The 21,539-nt window shown below is 37.4% G+C and overlaps 1 protein-coding gene across 1 annotated transcript in view; it reads left to right on the top strand.

The window, feature by feature from the left end:
* Positions 1-21,539, top strand: part of ncanb (neurocan b) — a 130,256-nt gene that overhangs the window by 51,886 nt on the left and 56,831 nt on the right. The window contains exons 7-8 of the mRNA XM_067398657.1: positions 107-871; positions 4,184-5,254. Of these exons, the coding sequence (XP_067254758.1) occupies positions 107-871; positions 4,184-5,254 (1,836 nt within the window). The remainder of the gene's footprint in view (positions 1-106; positions 872-4,183; positions 5,255-21,539) is intronic.

Below are 21,539 nucleotides of genomic sequence, written 5' to 3'. Positions count from 1 at the left end.
ATTAGGTTAAATTCATTTCACGGACTTCCGTACAGATATCTGCTTTGTAGTTTTTTTCTGTCAGTGCTACCAATAATGAGACTTACTCTTACTCTTACTCCTTCAGAGAAGAATTTTGAAGAGCAGGCGGCGATACTCCACATGACTCTAGAAAACTCCACTCTGAACTCTTCAAGCACTGAAGAGGTGCAGCTCCAAAGAAACGGAGTCTTCCCCGAACCTTCAACTTGGACCGGTCCGGTCGATCTGGAGAAGGAAGATTTCAAGTCCATCATAAACAACGAATCTTCAGAAATCTCAGAGGAGCATGTTGTAATCCATCTTGAACCTGAAGACAGGTCTGTAGACTGGGAAGATGATCCCAAAGATGCTGTGGAGAAGCAGGAGAACCTTCAAGGAGGTTCAGCGAAAGAGGAGACCGATGATCCCAATGGTCCCTATGTATCTCCTGACCCATCCTCAACTGCGCCTTCCTCCTCTACGCAAGCTCAGACCAGCAACAGCGTCATTTCCAACTTTGTGAACACAATCATGAAGCCATTTCGTTACTGGACCGGGACTGGAGAGCCTCAAATACCAGCCACAGAGTCCAGCCTTTACAGAGGAACCTCAGAAATGGTCCCACCTGCCAGGATGAAGCCAAGTAGAGGGAAAACAAGCAAAGGAGGTGCTGATAATGCCATTGTGGAGCCAAATACCAAGGGACATTCATATGACCCTTCCTCATCAGATCCAGAACAAGAGCTCCTGGAGCAGGAGAAGGAGGTGGTCCTAATGGCTGCACAGCAGGAGATAAAGAGTCCAAGCAATTCTCATATGGATCATCCATATTCACAGGCCTTCACAAACAGTTTCACCGGACCATCCAAAGGTACGACAGGCTCATTCAGAATTTAAGCGCAAGAGTTTAAGTATATAACATTATTCAAGACTTCTCTTCTTAATTGAAGTTTGTCTAAGGTGATGCATATACTCCAAGTAGGGCTTAATTACATTTTGTATAATTTTAAATGTGTATTGCATAGAACTGGGTGATGTGAAACTAGAGTTTCCTCTATTGTTGATTGCCCAAGTCAGTCTTATATTTAGGTCTTCTGTAGGTCTTTGGGGGGTATAAGGGTATTTCTTCAACTTTATGTCCCATGGGTTGATTTTTATTAAAAGTTCATTGACTTTTTCTTTTTGTAATATCAAGGTCATATTAAAACCATAATAGAAAGTTTTTCTATTTTTTAGAAGACTTGTTTAAATAGATTTTGTTTAGCTGTTTCCCAGTTGCAAATTTCAATTTTAAAATATGTAAATCAGTCATAATGAATGATTACATGTTTAACATTCTAATAATCCAAACAAATATTGAAATAAACATAAAGTAGAATATTTATTGTGTGAATATAATTTTATAATATTCTTTTCTATTTTAAGTTATGTCTGTCCCTCAGTTTTAGTGTAATTTCCACTATAAAGAACAATTTTTGTAGAAAAAAAAGAGAGAAAGACAAAAAGTAAGAGTATGAAAACTGTGTTCAAATCTAAAGGTGACCGTAGTTGTAGAAACCCATGAATGCAAGTGAACAGAACAAAAAAAAACTACTTAATTTGTCATGAATGAAAACAAGGCTTTCAAAGCAAGCAGTACAGTTTGTTCAAAATGCCATACTGTCTTAAAGTCCTACATTCATTTTTTTTTATTTGCTGTAAATTACTGGAAGGATGTTTGTACAGTATTTCTTCATTTGAACCCAGGTACACCAATGAACAGACTGTACCTCTAGCCCTCAAATATAGTGTCCACTTGGTGCAAAATTGCCCTCAGCATACTATGTTCTACTTGCAGTTGAATTTTTCATTGTTTCTGAAGAAAAACAATATGGCTGCAAATGGTACTTTAGGCGCAGCCATCGAAAAAGGAAGGTTGCCGACATGGCTCGTTCTCTGGAATACGAGAGTGGGAGGGTCGCTGTAGAGGTCACAGTGCTGAGATGTATTCATGCTTCCTGCTCTAGGGCTTTTAATGGATATCAATGTCTGTCATATCCATGCCAAGTAAAACTGCATAGTAGGAGAAAGCAAAATGAGATCCAACCTCTGAAAATTTAGACCATTGCGAGCCTTAGGCTGGGATTGAAGCATGTCTAACCGGTGTGGTTTTAGCACGATGGGTTTTGGCAGCAGTCCGTTCTCAAGGCATCATCAGTACAAATATCCTCCCTGTGAACCATATTCAACAGGGAACATTAATGTTTAATGCCGGGTGAAAATCCAGCTTTAGTCAGCATGCATTATTTACATCCGAATCTAATTAATGTGCTTTGGCCGAAAACTGCAGGCACCGTCACAAACTCCCAAGTTTCTCCCAGTTATACGAGGTGTGATCATCGTCAGGGACAAGGAGTGTGTGTGAAAAGACTATCTGGACTGAATCAGGCTCTTTCTGTTCATTTTTCCCCCAGCAGAGGTCATTTAGCAGAGTTCAGATTCACTGGCTATTTCACCCTTCACTGCATGCCGCTCCGCCTCTCCTCTTGTTTCGAATTTCATTACATGGAGGCTGTAGAGAATTCAGAAAATCCAACCGTCTCTTATGTAAACTCGCTGCCCATGTCCCTTGAGTTCCTCAAAAAATTGTATACGGATAAAGCTGTGCTATGAAGAAATTCTTAAATGCATACATCCTATAGAACAATGTGTTCAAGCATATATTTTGTTGAGTCTCCAGATACTTGAGGTATATTTCCACTGTATAAGTGAACATATTCAAGTATTTGCACACTTAAACCAAAAACTGCATAAATGTCATTGCATAAGGCACAACATAACAAACCAGGTGGCATTTATTATTTTTTTAAGTCTCACAATTGCAGCTTTATATCTCACAATTGTAGTTTTATGTCTCATAATTGGGACTTTTTGTCTTTACTGTTGGGACTTTATATCTCACAACTGCTTTATAATTTGGGCTTTTGTGTCTCCCAATTGTGACTTTATATCTCATAAATGTGACTTTGTATCTCAAAATTGGGACATTAATTATTTCTCACAATTGCAACAATAGCTCACAGTTAGAACTTTTTCTCATAACTGGGACTGTATATATCACAATGCAAATTTATATCACAAAATTGTGACTAAAAATCACCAATAGGGTTTCAATGGGTAATTTTCCCATTGTTAAATCCAGTATTGTTTTAATGGAAGAATCTATTTAAGTAACTGCTTTTATACATCACTTAGACATGTTTAATACCATCACAGTTGTGTGATGGCAGAGAGTAATCAGTTATTCATATCATTAATTGCTCAATTACTTGGTTATGTAAATTACACCACATCTATGTGACACTGCAACAGCAGAGTCCTGAATTATTCATTATCATTTAATAATTCATGGTGTGTACCGAACATATGGTCTGTGAATATCTATTCTTGTGGCTTAAACACTAACCGTTGCTTGTTTCCTTTAAGGCAAATCATGTTACCTAAGCAGATATCTGAATTATCCATGCAGTTTTAAAAGTAAATACTTAAGCTAACCAAACATCTCTTCATCAGCCAGCAAAATCTTTGTTTAGCACTGAGGATTGGTTTAGTACTGCAGTATGCTTAATGACATAATAATAATAATGAGTCAAGTGCTTGCAGCATTTTTATTTTATTGCACACTTCCTAACAAAAATCAATATCTTTTTGATTTTTGAACGTAATGATTTGTGTCTTATTTTGCTAAGATTTACTGTTAGAAAGAATTGGGAATTAACGGCACTGGACAGGTGCATGATGAACGAGTTCTTTGTGCCGGGGCAACATAAAGAGAAAAAGCCTTATTACCTGGATTGCTTTCAAAACGAATGTACATTTCATCCCCATTTCAGCTGGGAGTCAAATGTTACCCTCTGGGAAGAAAGTAAAGGTCATTTTAGCTACGCTTGTAGTTCATTTTTCCTTTGAAACAGGGGTTTGATTAAAAGATAGGTGTGTTGAGACCGATAGATTAATTGCTGGATATCTCCAGGGCATTGACGGATAAATAATGACAGTTCTATATCGAGCCGCACGCATTAAAGTTAATTACCATAGTTCTGGGGCGGGAGCTAGCATATTTTGCCTGCTAATTAAACATACATTTAAATGAAACAATCTCCTCCCTAGCTATGTTAATCACAGAATCTTTTCATCCCTGCAGGAGCAATTGGATCCGGAACGGCAGATCCGACTCTTTCTTCAAGTCCTTCAGCATCTAAAAGCTTTGGTTCAATGAGGAGCAGCCAACAAATTTTTGTGCTAAAGTCCTTGAAAGTCGCCCCAAGCAATAATAGGCATTTCATAACTCAAACAAGCAGTCCAATGGAAGCCAAGAGGGGCAGTTTGGAGATTATGACCATTCCTGTCTCCAGGAAGAACCCTGAGAACTTCTCTGGGGAAGGGAAAGATTTGAACGAGGACAGTTATCCTATTCCCAAAGGTCCTCTGCCGTCATTATCTGCAGGGGATGAAAAAGATGCAGAGGGAAGTGGAGGGAAAGACTTACCATTCACCCATGACAGCCAAATGAAAGGATCCGATGACCACGGCATCCCGCTGGAGACCACTGTCAAATGGCAGCTTACGAGTCTCCAGACTACTCAACCTACTAGTGCGTCCAGTTCTTCTGAACCCAGGCACGTGGAACCGGCCAGCACGGCTGAGGAAGCCAGGGGGGAAATTACATACGTCCATCGCCCCATTGAAAAGCGCAAAAACAATCCCTTGAACAAAGTCAATGTGCCTTTCGTTAAACGGAAGCAAGACGTAGAGTTGACCAGGGCACCGGAAGTACACACGTACAATATGCCTACCACATCAAGCCCTGTCGTTCCCAGCAAGGACAAGCTAGCAATTACATCAACCGCTAGGATCACCACTTTCCAGTCTGGAGAAGAAACCACTACCGAAGACATTTTGTGTACTCCAGATCCAGCCATTTCCAGCACTTGGTTACCTGTGGTTCAAGAGGAAGCAGATACGCCACAACCAAAAGTTCTTACGATACCAACGACCCAAGCTGGACCTATGGTTCAGCCGACAAGTCCAGATCCAAACAATGCTTCCTATCAGGCTGAGTCCAGGTCAGGAGGGTCAGAGGCGTTTGTGGCAGCTCATGGCTGGATAACATCCAAACCGGTTCCTATGGAGGAACCTTCATCCCAGACCACAGGAAGTCCAGAGACAAACACAACTGTGGCTGGGTGGAAAAACAGCCCCTCCAGAAGTTCAGGTAAATCAGTCTTCAGTTGTGTTCTGTTGGTAGAAGTGCAGAATCTGAAGGCCTGTTCACAACATGAACAAAATTTAAGTGTTCTGAGGTTTGTTTGTTTGTTTGTTTGTTTAATGCATTACTCTGTCTTTTGTTCTTTCATTCTTATATTTACATTCTTCCATTCTGTCATGTTTCATTTTTTTCTTTTGCTCATTCTTTTGTTCTTTTTCTTCCATTCATTATTGTTCATTCTTTATTTTGCTCTTTATTTCTTTTTGTTCTTTCTATTTTCACTTGTTTCTTTCTACCATTCTGTCATTCGCACTGCATTTCTTTCTTTTTCAGTTTGCCTTTCACCCTTTTTTGCTTTTTCATTTTTCAGTTTTTTTCTTACTTTCATTGATTTTCCTTTCTTTTAGTTCTTTCGTTTGCCCATTCTTTCATTTTATTTTTCTTACATTCTTTGTTTATTATTGCATTCTTTCTAACATTATTTCTTTCACATTTTTTCTCTTTTGCTCTTTCATTTTTTGTATTCTTTCTTGCTTTCTTCTCATACTTTTATTCATTCTTCTGTTTCTTTGTTTATTTCTTTCTTCAATTCTTTGTTCCATTATTACTTTCACTCTATATTTCCTTCTTTTGTTTTCATTCACTCATTCTTTATTTTGGTTTTTTGTTCTTTCTTTTGCTTCCTCTTTCATTCTTTTTATTCTAATCTTCGTTTTTGTTCTTTTGTTTTTTCTTCCTTTTGTTATTTTATTTTTTCTTCTATTATTCCTGTCTTTCTTACATTCTTTTGTTCTTTAGTTTTTTAAATTCTATCCTTCATGCTTCCATACTTTCTTTCGATCTGTATTTCTCTCTTTTGTTCTTTTTTTCTTTTCTTTTCTTCTTTTTTTTTGAGTGGTAAACAAACAGATTGCAAAGAGCTAAATTGCTGCAGCCTCAGAGTAATTAGAGGGTTAGGGCCAGTGCAATTAGAGATTCTTGGTAAGGCAGAGATCTTAGTCTAAAACAAATCAATGTTGACAGAAGCCAGTAGATGTGTTCAGTAATTGACTCTAGTCTCACTCGAGAATATATGCATGTTTAAAATGGTGCTCTATATATAAGCTCAGCCTCCCCTTGTTCAAATCGATTTCTTAGGGTGAGAGTTTCAAGGGTCCAAGACCCCAGAAACGCACTTCAGCAAACAAAGTAATGATCTTGAAAGCAGCTTTATAGACCTCTTGCATGGAATGAATGTAAACAGACATGTAAGTATACAAAAGAATGAATCCGTTAACCCGACCACACAGACATTTTGCTGCTTTTGATACATTTTAAAGTATGTAACAACAGAACAAAAGGTTTTTCAAGGTTAGATTTTATCTGCCTGTTTAAAAATAATAATTGCTGCAGAGCTTTGAATGTTTAGCATATAAAAACTGTGAAAAACTTTGGATTGCATGGCAACAGACATGACAAAACTGGCAAAAGACCTCTCCAACAACTGTTTTCAACTGACAGTGCAGCTCAGGAAGAAACTAGCATTTGAGTGGATTTTTGCCAGAGGATTTCTTTTCAAAAACCTGGTTGCTTTTGAGTACAGAGAGCAAAGAGTCCTGTTTGTCCTCCTTTTCCTCCAGCGCAGGTGGAAGTTCATAAGCCTTTTTAATCAATGATCTGCCGGTGGAGAGGCTGCTGTTCTTTGTCTCCCCCGAGGCCTTTTAGGCGTCAGAGAAGTGGTTTTTGAAAAATAGCCGCCGTCACGGTAGTCATAACACCAGCACCAGACTGGCCTGCCCTTAATTAGGGAAGCACGTCGCTCTGCGATAAGACGAGGAGGTGCTGTGTCTTATGTGACTTTGCTGTTCCATCACTCTCGCTGATACGGCTTGGAGCTGTTTGCACATGGAAACGGACATGTTCATCGGTCTTTGTGCGACCGACAGTTGCACTCTACAGACACACACACACATACTACATATGCTCTTACAGACCCACACTGTTTAATTCTTTGCGTCAATAACTGAATTTTTATTTTTTTTATTTCATTTTTTTTTTGGTAACACTTTACAATAAGGTTCATTAGTTAACTACATTAGATTACACGAACTAATAATGAACTGCACTTATACAGCGTTTATAAATCTTTGTTAATGTTAATTTCAACATTTACTAATACATTATTAAAATCTTGTTAACATTAGTTAATGCACTGTGAACTAACATGAACAAACAATGAACAACTGTATTTTCATTAACTAATGTTAACAAAGATTAGTAAATACAGTGACAAATGTATTGTTCATGGTAAGTTCATGTTAGTTAATACATTAACTAATGTTTAACTAATGAACCTTATTGTAAAGTGTTACCTTTTTTTTATTAAAGCATATTCATTTTAATAAAGCATGATATACATGTAAACAGACATACTCATCAGCCTTTGTGGGACAGACAGGTGCCCTAAACTCACACAGAAGTACTACATACACTCTTACAGACCCACATTATTTTTGAGTAGGTTAAAGGTGCCCTAGAATTAAAAATTGAATTTACCTCGGCATAGTTGAATAACAAGAGTTCAGTGCATGGAAATGACATACAGTGAGTCTCAAACTCCATTGTTTCCTCCTTCTTATATAAATCTCATTTGTTTAAAAGACCTCCGAAGAACAGGCGAATCTCAACATAACATCATTAATATATACACCCCCAATATTTGCATATGCCAGCCCATGTTCAAGGCATTACACAAGGGCAGCCAGTATTAACGTCTGGGTCTGTGCACAGCTGAATCATCAGACTAGGTAAGCAAGCAAGGACAGTAGTGAAAAATGGCAGATGGAGCAATAATAACTGACATGATCCATGATATTTTTAGTGATATTTGTAAATTGTCTTTCTAAATGTTTCGTTAGCATGTTGCTAATGTACTGTTAAATGTGGTTAAAGTTATCATCGTTTCTTACTGTATTCACGGAGACAAGACGTTATTTTCATTTTTTAAACACTTGCAGTCTGTATAATGCATAAAAACAACTTCATTCTTTATAAATCTCTCCAACAGTGTGTAATGTTAGCTTTAGCCCGTTAACCACGGAGCACTATCAAACTCATTCAGAATCAAATGTAAACATCCAAATTAGGGATGTCCCGATCACGTTTTTTTGCCCTCGAGTCTGAGTCATTTTGATTTTGAGTATCTACCGATACCGAGTCCCGATCCGATACTTCTATAATACATGAAAAAAATAAAGAATAGCGAAAAAACCATCCACTGATCCAGGATCAGTGCTTTTCAGGTTTTTCAGGTATCACTGCATATTTCATATCACTGCATATTATCTTTACTGTATAAAATAAATAAAGATTAATCATTATTGAAGTTACAAAAACTATTCAGTCAAGAGCAGTGAGTGATTACTTTGTTATTTGTTGTTTTATTTAACATTAAAAACAGGCAGCAGAAATAGTTGTTCTCCCTTTAAGACATGCACGATCCAGTACATACCTATCCACATGTGCTGTCTTTCTCGACTAATATACGTTCACTTAAGACATAACCGACTATGTTTGCTAGGATACTCGCTAAGACGGGTATGTTGACATAATTTTTTTTTTTTATTTGGCCGCTGAAGCGCAAGACTTGAAAGAGAACTCAGTATTTAAGTGCTGACTGGAATAAGCGTGTGCGCGCTTCAGATGAGCGCACACAAATCTTCTCACAGCGTGTGCGAGTTCTCTTTCGTGTTGTTCTTTAAGGTTTAAATCAGCAAGGCTTAAATGAGTTAGTTTAAACACAGATAGCAACGTGTGCTGTTCAGGTCTCACCTGTATCAACACCCAGGTGATGACGGCGTAAATGACTGGACATGAGAGCAAACGGCACTCGCAGTTAACAGTTTACAAAGAGTGACTGTTTTGTCCACGCTTTTTGATTATAGCTGTTGTAACGTTTTGCGCATCCATCGACTGAAACGTACATTATTTGAACTCTGTCTGTCTGTTTTCCACATTGCTATTTTAAACAAACCATACGGTACTGTTCGATTTTTTAACGTGAACCGTTGCACCCCTAATACATATATATCCGAGTCCTGATCGGGAGGTAACGTCCGATTCCGATCGAGTCTGAAACCACGTGATCGGGCCCGATTTCCGATCACATGATCGGATCTGGACATCCCTAATCCAAATAAATACAATACTTACGCGATTAGACATGCTGCATGACGAACACTTTGTGAAGATCCATTTTGAGGGTTATATTAGCTGTGTAAACTTATGCTGTTTAAGGCAAGCGCGAGCCCTGGGTGCAGAGAGCATGAGAATTTAAAGGGGCCGCAGTCTGAATCGGCACATATTTAATGATGCCCCAAAATAGGCAGTTAAAAAAAAAATAAATAAAAAAAAAATCTATGGGGTATTTTGAGCTGAAACTTCACAGACACATTCAGGGGACACCTTAGACTTATATTACATCTTTTTAAAAAAAATTCTACGGCACCTTTAATAAAGGAATTATTTAGTGCAATAATAAAATAAAATCCACAGTAAATTTTATTTTATTTTTATAATGCAGGATGTGCATTGCAACATACATATACATAGTGCCTCATTTATTAGGTTTCGCATATACCACATACTGTCAGGGAAAAATACGGATTCAGTTGCAGGTAACAGAAAAGTTTATTTTTGCTCTCACTGAGCACAGGGGAAAAAACAACAGGAACACAAAAGAGAGAAAGTCCAAAACAAAGTCCTAGCGTCACTTGTGACACAGCGTGGAAGTCACTCAGACTAGAGCGTTGTCCGTGACACAGCGCTAAAGTCCAACTAAGTTCCAAGATGAGCACATTGAGAATGCAGAGAGGGGCTTGAGCGATGCATCCAAGTCTCAACAGACACAAACATAGTCAGGGCAACAAAGTCTGGCAGGATGAGAAAGAGCTGTTCAAAAACAAAAGAAACAAACCAAAATAGCACTTGGAGCCTAAAAGACACAACATGGCAAGAATAGGCAAACAAGAAGGGACGGTCACGAGCGAAGCGTTAGCTCAAACATACAACAACGGTCTGACAAAAGACTGAGCGCAAGAAGATCTAAAATAGGGGAAAACTAAAGAGGGATAAGTGGCAACAGGTGTGACAGAGAACACAATTGAAGAATAGGATAACGAGTGGGAGGGGAAAACGCCACACTGACAGCAGAGCACATGGAGGGCTGTCAGAACAGAACTAATACGCTTAGAGACAACAGGGCATGCAGACACAGAGACAAGACAACAAACCTGGCAAATCAGACCGAAGTCATGACACATACTTAATTCTTTTATCATGTACTTCATTTGCAACCGATTGTGTGCTACTGTTTTTGAAACTCTGAGCAAGACTTGCATTCTGCTCACTGCCAGACTCTAAATTATAAAGGGGTTCAGACAAACAACAGAAAGCTTGAGTTATTATCCTCCAGCTCCTTAAGATGAATCACCCTGCTTACAAGGTAATACGCAATGAATATATGATCACTGTAGTAAATTCAGTGAGGAAAAGTTTCTAAAAACATCATCTGTATTAACTCACAGTTAGCATGGGAAAAGTCCTACCCTACTTTTTTTCCTCGTTAAATATTCTGTTTTCAGAATTTATTATTTTCCCATAATGCCACAGTTATTCACTGCATGTACGAATCTGGCTTTATTAACATGTGAGTTACTCACACTAGCCCTGAAAGCGAGTTCAGCAGAGATAATGATTGCATCAGAGGCGAGGAAGCTAGAAAGACTGCTTCCAATGTACCTTTCAGTCTCCATGGAAGCTATGCGTGTTGCATTCGGGCTTTGATCATGTGAGCGTTGAGCGCTACTACTGTTTGTCGACAAGCTAACAGTTGTACTTGCAGCTAACTGAGCTGCCAGGCTCTCTCCAGGCAAACATCACCCCCTCCTTCAGATGGTTTGTTTACTGTCTCACCACCCACACGATCCACTGGGTGGTCTTATGTTTAAAGAACCATGATGTTTGTTATATGTGCGCACACTAAAGCAGCTGTAAAAATCGAAATGTCAGCTCTTAGAGTGCAAGTGTTTTGATATATTTTTTAAAATACTAATTTAAGGACAGGGAAGAAAATGTTTCTGTCATCCGTTTGTAGTTTTAGACTAGGCGAGATGAGAAAAAGAGCAGGAACAAGATTGGGACTCGAACCTGCATCACCCATATGAGAACTAAGGCTCTAAACGTGCGCTATACCACCGCCGCACCATCCCCCACTGTCATTTTGCTTTTTCATAGAAATAAAAACCATTTAGTACAGTTGGATAGCGGAGGCTACAATTATAAACTGAAAGCGTCTGTTCTGCATACAGCGCGAGCTGCAGAGTCGCAGCACAGTGCAGCAGGTGTCAGATTTCACTTATCACATGACAAGAGCAAGGAGGGATGACTGACAGCACGATGGCGAAGGATTTGGTGCGCAAACAGATCCTGAGCATCATTGGCAGATATCTTATCTTGTAAAATGTGAGATCTGTACCACCATTCCCTATAAACAGAGTATGTGATCGTGAATTCAGAAGTGAAAGGGAAAAGCGAGCGCACATTCAAAAGCAGATTGATATCGGCTCCCTGTTGATTTTCCATTTTCACTTTCATTTTAGTTAAAAGTTGTTTGCATTTTTATTATTTTTATATGTCTTTGTAGTTTCTATTAGTTTGAATTCTTTCAGTACATAAAGTTAAACTAAATTTAAAGTTTAAGCTTTTTTTATATTTTATTTTATTTCAGTTAATATTTATTTAATAAAAAAGTTGCATTTTTTATGGTTTGATATTAAACTTTTGGTTTAATAATCTTTTGGTCATAAGCTATTACTCATCTTCCATCATCCAATGCTCAGCATTTTCATAAACATATCGCGAGTTTTGCCTGGTCGGAAATTGAACCAAAAGCCTGATGTTCCTGATATCCAACGGCCTCATTGTCAGAGCCGTCGAGCATGCGCTGCTGACCTGGATTGAGTCAGGAACACGGTGATGAAGTATCCTCTTATATCTGATTATACGTGCTGCTTCAGGTTCCCTGCCGACTGGGCTGTATCTTGCCGGAACTGAATAGACCAGACAGCTCCGACTCCCTCCACACCCCACTGAGATGCTTATTTTAGCAACATGGCATTTTATTCTCCCCTATCACTTTGAAAGAGAATGTGTCCCAGCATTTTATGTGCTTTATAATGTACATGCACGCAGATAAGCCGCCAAGCGTTGTTAAATCTGACATTCTTACATTTGTTTTAAGGCACTTTTTTTGTGAGCAAAATCCAGTAATTTCAATAGGAATCTATGTGATCAGGTATTTTGCAATTTCAAATTGGTCACATGGATTCGCCACGTTAACCAACAGAAAGCTACTTGGTTTGAAAGTGATTTCTGTGTGAGTTGTGTTTCATACATCGCTACACTATTGACAATAGACCATGGACCTTTTTTCCTGCAAAATTTAATTAATGTAATCTTCTGATGACAATAAAATTTTAATTTAGTTAGCATTTCATCGTGTCATCAATTAATTTTGGTTAGGTTTACTCTGACTAAAATGGCATTTAACGATATTTTCGTTAACAGTATTTTTTTTTAATTAAAACCATTTAATCATCGTCATTTTGTTTGCCGCATTTGTTTCTGTACAGTTTTGTTGTTGTTGTTTTAAGCTGTGGTCACATTTACTGCTTTTTTGCAAATTTTCGTGGACAAAACCCAGCAATTTCAAGTCACATGATCAGGAATTTTGCGTGAAGATGAAAAATTTCAACAGATCATTATTTTCATTATCATTATTTGCATTTTTAGTTGTTTGTATTAAAGTTCTGTCACATTTTCCTATTTTTGGCATATTTTCACAAGTGAAATCCAGTATCCATTTTAATAGGAATCCACCTGAAAATTCTGCATGAGTGTGAAATATTATTATTATTATTATATATTTTTAAATTAAAACCACAAAATCGCCATTATCTTGTCTTCATTATAATTGACACAATTAAAATGATTAATTCTCCTTGATTTTAGAGTTAAGTCAGTTGTCACTGATTCCCAGTGATTTAAATCAGTAATCAGTATGTACAGAATCCGATTAGTCTATTGGTCACAGATTTGCAACAAAAAGCTGCATGGTTTGAAAATGAGTTCCGTTGTACTACAAATTTTTGTGGGCGAAATTCAGCAATTTCAATATGAATCCATACGATCAGGAATTTTGCTTGATAATTAGATTTTGCCACATGGATTCACTGTGATGACCAACAAAAAGCTGCTAGGTTTAAGAAGTGACTTTCAAACAGTGCTTCATACATTGCTACTATGGCAAGTCGTTTTTTAGAATTGTATTTCCGATATGTGAAATTGGAATTTCATCTAGTAAAAAATCAATTCTTGATTTCAACGATTGAATTTGAATGGCAACCTATGGTGACATCTCACTAGTGAAAATTACAGATTATTACAGATATCAAGAATTCTAGTCTTTACTAGTGGAAATGTAATTCTTGATGTCAAAAATGTAATTGTTGATACCAAGAATTGAATTGCTGATATCAAAAATTGCCATTGTTACTAGTGGAAATGTAATTCCTGATATCAAAAATTGAATTGTTGATATCAAGAATTCATATCCTAATAATGAATAAAAGTCAAAATGGCTTGCCATATGCTACACCATGGAAAACTGGCAATGCGACCGCACCCTACTTATCAATTCAGTTGGCAGTCCCATTAATAACTGAACTCAATATGTACAGGACCAGATCAATCACTCAGAAGAGGAGTGACTCCATATTTAGTAGTGGTGCATGAGGACATCTTGATTCCACTTCAAGCTTGCAGATGCGTTTTGTGCATAAAAAACAGCAGCTTTATCAGAATACTCTTTAGATACAAACTCAGCAACATCAAATTATGTTCAGCAGGGCACATCAGCCGAGACAAGCAGGAGATGGAATGGGAAAATGAAAGAAGGAGAGAAGAGGCACAAACAATGAGGGCTGTTGATGTGCCTAGCAGCCTGAAGCCTCAAGCATGGAGGAGCTTCAACCATTAACTGTGTGTCAGACTCTCCAAGTACTAACAATAGCACAGACACTCTTCTCTTTCTCTCTCTCTCTCGCTCTCATCCCCTTCTTTCTTCCATATTTCATATTCATAGGGAGATGAAATCGGCTCTTACCAAACTCTTGTACATCAGAATTTTGTTTTAGCATCAGACCTATTAATAGGGATGTTTAGTGTGAGATTTTGAGTTATTTATGCAAATCTCAAGATGCGTGTGACACCGACAGGCTTTAATCTTTTCGTTGTAGTGCTGAGGTACGTCAAGACGGGGATATTATTGGAATGCCGTGGTGTTCAATGTCAGGATTATTTTAGGATTTTCATTGCCAGGATGAAGTTTAGTGCCTTTCTAGCTGAAATCTGACCTCAAATTGCAGGTTTTAAGTGTTTGAGGATTATGTGCCCGTAAGCGCTTTGAATTGTCTCTTTTTCGTCTTTCTTAACTTCTTGCATCTAAAAAAAGATTTTTGAAACTGCTTGCAGGTAAAAATCGAGAAATAAGAGAACATCATGCTGTTTTGACATAGTGTCAACTCTTATTTCTGTGATTCACTTGCGTTTTCAGACACCATAATCCCTGGCGCTGTAGGATTTTAAGCCATTTTCAGCTAGTGTTTTTGTGTGGTGAGATTTACTGTAGTCATGTTGGCTCAGGGATCTCAAATGTTGGCACATCAGATTTGCTTTTAGCATTTCTACCTGAAGTGTGTTGTATATATAGCAAAGTTTTCTGCTTTTGAGTGGAAAATCTGCTGTTATAGAAACAGTGCTGGCAGGTAATGAAGGTAAAACGTAGCAACACAAAAAGTTTTCAGTAGTGACGGCAGTAGCTCAGCTATTTCAAAACAGCGTCACTCTTCCAATCATGACCACTAGTGATTCATCCAGTAAATTGGATCAGCTTACTTAAATTAACCACTTAAAAAACAAGCTAGTTGTTTTTAGCTTTTTAGCTTGGAATGCTAAAGTTTCCAATCATTTATCTTGTTATCACTTTAAAAGCAAAGAATCACATCTTTATTACAGATTCCTTGATCTGCTTCCGATTTACAAGCCACCGATTGGACTCAACCCAGCAATATTTTAGCGAACAGCTGAACTTCCTAACTAATTACTCCACTTTTGCTAATTCCTGCAAACTTTCTCTGCTTTTCCTCAGCGAATGCTGAGTGCTATCAGGATTAATTCCACTGTGGCACAAGTTACGTCATCCCACCATTGGTAAACGGCAACTCCAGCCATCCTCAGCTTCATTCTTCCAGCAGCATTAAATCACTGCTTGCTCTGTGCCGGTAGATTGCTGTGGTCCACAGGGATGCAGAGTTATCTGTGTTGCGGTAGAAATAGGTCTGGGCTTCCCAAGGTGCACACTCAGCTTACCTCCACTGTAATTGCAACCTCACATTCAGTGAATGATGTGCGCTGGTGATTTGACCTCCAAGGCTCAGAGGATGGTGTCACATATAAACTTTATTGCAAGAACCATGATAAACTAATTTAGAGAAATGTGAAAATCTGTAATTTGCCTCAGAATTATATGCGTTTTTTCTTGCATTTCATGCATTCACTTGTTTGTATTGTGACTAATTGTAGCGTTTAATTTACTTAATGATGAACCACCCACAGCGGTTTTATTCTCAGCAATAGTTACTGTGCAGTGTTTCAGTGAAACCGGGACAGCTCAAGTGCAGAAAATCTGGAATAATGTTGATTTCCAAGTATTGGTTAATTTATGTGTAACATAGTTTCCTATGTAACTTAAATGCTGTATAAGCTTCAAACATAAACATAATAAGAAGCAGCATACAGACAGCTTAGAAAATAAGAATTATATGGCGGCTTTAGAAATGGAAGTCCACTCAATTTTCTTAGAGTTTGTTTGCATGCACATTAACTAGATGATTTGAGCAAAAGCAGCTACATTTATTACTTTTTTGTAAAATTTTAATGTTGATTTTTGAAATATATTATTGAAACACAATCCTGACAAACTTGTCTGGAGATTTCAGTCTTTCCTACATAGAAAACAGGTAGGCCACTAAATTTATTTATTATTTATTTATTGTAAATATGTGACCCATGCTGTCAAAATGAGCCGGGATGCACACGGGCTAATTTCGAGCTACAGGGAAAACAAGTGAAAAATGTCAATTTTGGTCGAAATTGAGGTTTTCACAAAAATTAGTTCATTGAGCCCTCGTCTAGCAAACCCACTGCTCCAAATAGCAAATAAACATCTAAAAGTATCTTTATGGATGCTATGGACGCAGTGTCTGTTTTAACAGTAAATTAAATTAATGAATTTACTTTTTTGGTTTAGAATAAAACTAGCTAAGTTGCAAGTACAAAATACCATAGCATTGTATGATTACAACAGAATATAATAATATGATTCAGGTTACAGCACCTTCATAAATTGAGTAAAACATTAAAAACCAAAAAAAAAAAACCAAAAAAAAAAAAAACAGGTTGATGCGCTTTGTTGAAGTAGAGTTACAAATTATAGATGTTTTTTTTTTTTTTTTTTTGTAGAAGAAGTATGTCACTATTTTGCTCAGTAAAAAGAGCCAAATTGTCTTTCTGGCAGAGTTTGCTTTCTCTAGAACATGCTTGCGCATCAACTGTAAAGACACAAAGTGTAAAATACTTAAACTAAATTGAAGATGCATTTTTGATAATGAATATATTATTGAAACACAATCATGCCTGTTCAGAGTTTTCCGTCTTTCCTACATCGGAAATAGTGCTGAGAGGCATTTTCAAGATGGCCGCCAAGTGACTTACCTTAAAGGGGCAGGCCAGAGTTTGTTGTTATAAAATACACTTAAAAAAGGAAAATTGGAGTGGATGTGAAAGATCAGGGGGTGTTAACAAAATGTCACCTAGTGGACATGAGATGCAATAAGTTCTCACAGCACTTTATTCCTCCAGAGAGATTTGTTTGTGCGGGCCAGTCACTATAATCTATCTATTGTTTTCAAGTGTGAAGATCTTGGAGGGATTTGATTGGATTTTACCACAGTGAAGTCTACAAGTATTTCTCCCTTAACAAGGGCCTCAGTGTAGCATCATAAACAGCTTGTTTATGAGAGAATGGAGAATGTACACTCAAGAGCCGAGGTGGTGAAGCACTGTATAAGTATTTTATGTTCCTAGAGACTGTCCCTCTTGGCTATGGACTGTGTTTTTGAGATTAAGTGGCTGAGATCACAGTTTAATGGGACGGCAGCTGCTTTGAAATCAGTAGTTTTTTTTCTTAAAAAAATCCAATTTCTACAAGTAGTCTTATTATCTCTGTTTCAGGGTAGCTGTTTGGTTCAATACATAGTGAGTTTGGTTAGCACTAGAGATGGGAGTCATTCAAACTGATGATTCACAAGTTTGACACCCATTTGTGAGTCATTTTAAAAGTGATTTATTAAAAGTCATGTGATTCAGAAGCTGCTCGGTAGAAGTTGCAACATAGGCACTTGGTGCATCAAAGCTCTTTTGTAATTAAGCATTTATCATGGCAAATGGACTATTATCCACTTAACACTGTTTGTAGTGTTGATAGTGTGAGCAGCCGTTTTCATCTCAGGATGAGCTCCATTCAGGGTCCGTTGAGACCACAAACAGCGCATGGACTGTAGTAAGAAAGTCAGGAAGAAATAGAAAAAGACAGAATTGGGGAAGAAGGAACTATTTTAAGCTTACTGTGTAATTAATCATAAGCCAACCACACGAAACAGAAAAGGCTTTTAACTGCTATTGCTCACCCCTGTTCTTTTTTTTTTTTTTTTTTTGCTGTTTAACCACCTTCCAGCTAATTCACTACATTAGCTACTCTTTTGTTTGCTCATTCACAATGTAAAAAGAAATTTTACTATTGCTTAGTCACTTCATGCATCTTCATTGATCAGATCACCATTCGATCTATTTACACCTGCAAAACGTATATAAATCCACTCTACTATTCCAAATATAGTTTTATTTAATTTTGTTATTTTTTGTTGTTTATAATTATTTTTGTTTATAATTTTATTTAGGATTTTTGTCATTATCATTTATCATTATCGTTTTTGTTGTCATTTTTTATTGACTGAAACAGTACCAGGATGAAAGAGAGTAGAAATGGGAACAGAAAACAACAAATGCCAGATTCTAATCATATCACAGTGTGTATTCATCGATCGTATTATGTATAAATATCTGATTGGTTTGTACATTCAGTTTACATTTGCAAAATGGATCTAAGTGTTCTAATAATCTTTATAAAATGGAAAGTTCCAGTCCTTGATTATGATTGGTTGAGCCACGTTCAAAGCCATTTTAAATTACTCTACAAACATACACCTGTGACTGCATTACATCAGTATTGCTACGCCACAGTATATACAGATTTAACTTCCATGTTAACTGCAAGCTAATGCTGAATTTTGACTTAGTGTTGCTTTGTCCATGATTGCTTCATCACTTGTGCATTGAGAAACTCCTACATTTTTCATGCTAGTGTAATTCCATTTGGGATGAGTAAAGCTTACATCTGTTACCTGAATAACCCGATGCATTTACGTCTCAAACCACCTCCTGAGGTATTTCCACATGATCCACAACTTAGGGAACCAATCTCCATCGGGAATAGCGATCTGTGCAGGAAATGGCCTACGTCATGACTAATTGTTTGGGACCTGAATGTTTTTTCCCCTGCACCGTTCCGAGCTTAGTGACAAGAGCTCTCCATCCTCTCAGAAAACGATCCGTTTGACAGGATTTGGGAAGAAAAAGCTCTCGAGTGGGAGCTGAAGAGTTCATTTCATCACGATGATGATGAGGAGTCCTTGAACTCTGTCGCTCTCATATAGTTGTGTGCAAGAGGAGGCAACGGTCCGGGCGGCATTCATTAAAATTGGTCAATGCGGATCTTTATGTCATCGTGCTCTGCTCCGAGAATTCACAATAGCCCAGCTGCCTCTCTCTGAGCCGAGCTGACTTTGAGAGCTCATGAGAGAGCGGGGGAATGTTTATCTGCTTCTTTTTGCTATGAAGCAGCAGTCACTCATGTGTCATATACTTGTCAATCTCAGCCATGTAACTGGGGGTTTCTGCTGTCTGTTGTCTTTGGACTAAAAGAACAACTGACTCCATAATGCAAAATATTCACTGTTTCCAACTTTTGACTTTCAAATTCTGTCCTTCATGATGTTCTTTGTCTATAGTTTTTGAAAAATATGTGCATTTTATATCGTTTTAGTTTACATTTGGTCACATTTCAGTGTGAATGTGGCCTTAACCCTCTGGTGTCTGAGGCTGATTTGGGGCTTGGGGATGTTTTGGCACGCCCTGACATTTGTGCTTTTTTCAGTTGTTCATAAACATATTAATGGAAAAAGTGTCATTACACTTTATTCAGCACAAACTAGGCTACAATAATATGTGAGGAACATGTATGTACATGTTTGTATTTTTGAAGGAATTATGTTTATGCGTGGTTATTGAAAAAACAAAAAACTTAAGTCACTGAAATAAGGCCAAAAACAGTATATTAAATCTGTTCACAAGCCTTTTGGGTATTGGAGGTTGTAGACTAGAATTTTTGCTTCAGAATTATGTAAAAATTATGCTGCCTACTCCTTCATATAAAACAATATATTGATTTAGTTTTTGTAAGACACTTTTTTTTCAAGAAACACAGTATGCATAGAGGCGTGAATGATCATGAATAATGGGCCATTTACATCTGAGAAGACACAAGAATCACATAATAATGACCTGAAATTAATTGCATATTAATGAAGCCTTTCAGTCAGGTAGGCTGTGAAAAAAACCCTCTGTAATAATGTCTCAGCTCATCATAAACAGCAATACTGTGAAATATTATTACAATTTAAAATAATGGTATTCTATTATATTCTTTAAAATAATGCATTTCTGTGATGCAAAGTGTCTGAACAATTATGTTACCTCTATGGCATTTCATATAGGCTTTTAGCTTAAAAGCATGCACATTTGGAGAAATATTGATGGATTCTTATATATTTATGTACATTTTCTATACTGAGAAGTAATGTTTATTGTCATCAATATGAGTGCTGGATACTGTGTTTTCAATTCATACTTGCAGCCAGAGGGCGCTCTCTGTGCACATTTAGTCCACAAATTATTCTAAAGAAGAAGAGGACATTTCAGGAATGGTGTTTTTAATTCATACTTGCAGCCGGAGGGCGCTCTCTGTACACCTTTAGGCCACAAATTCAAATAAAGAAGAAAAGCAACTAGGAACGAACGGCATGTCTACAGATCGCTAACCATGGCTTTAACATCCAAATAAACACTTTTCAAGACAATAAATACACGATTGAGACGATGTATGCATGTATTGCATCTGAATTTGCATCTGAATAGCGCTGGCTCCGTGGGCGTGACCGCATTAGCGGCTAATGAGCTGAATCTCGGACTTCTGACATGGCTCTCTTTTCATACAGATTACATAAACACAGAATGTTTGTTTTCGATTAGACTTACACTATTTAAAACCTGACATTTCAATGTTTCTTTAGACATAAGTGTCATTTTTTTGTCATTAATATTCATAAGTTACAGTTCATTTTCTGAAAACTATCAGATTGGACTTCGTTCAGAGGGAGAGGAGAGATCACACATCATGTTAGTTTTCTTTATTTTACAAAAAGCACAACATTGTGTTTTTACTCTGAGTGTACACAAATAAAAGAAGACATTCTATAGTTTCAATTGATATATTACTTACGTCTCTATGACAAGAAATGACAGAGTATTTTAAGTCTATTTTGCTGCAATGTGAAAAAAATCCTGCAAAACGCGCCGGTGCGTTTTCAGACCTCAGGGAGTTAAACCAGTTTACAATACAAATAAAATAGGTGGATTAAAAAGGCTTTAAAAGTATTGTTAATTCATATTAACTATTGAGTAGGATAGTGTTAATGGCTGCACAACCTTATTAAAGTGTTCCAGGTACTTTAAACATACAGGGCCCTATCATACACCTGGCGCAGTGTTTTTTGCTACATTCAGCACAACGCAGTTATCATTTTCACGTCCTGCACCACTTTGTTCACATAGCAAATGCATTTGTGCACCCATGGCCATGCTGGTCTGAAAACGAGGTGTGTTCAGTGAATCCGCCATGGTGTGATCGCAACTGGCTTTTAAAGGGATTGGGAGATGAGACTCTGATTGGTTCATT

Source organism: Chanodichthys erythropterus, chromosome 10, assembly GCF_024489055.1.
Source record: "Chanodichthys erythropterus isolate Z2021 chromosome 10, ASM2448905v1, whole genome shotgun sequence".
NCBI lineage: Eukaryota > Metazoa > Chordata > Actinopteri > Cypriniformes > Xenocyprididae > Chanodichthys > Chanodichthys erythropterus.
The sequence above is the reverse complement of the archived record's forward strand: the minus strand, read 5'-3'. Positions and strand labels throughout refer to the sequence as shown.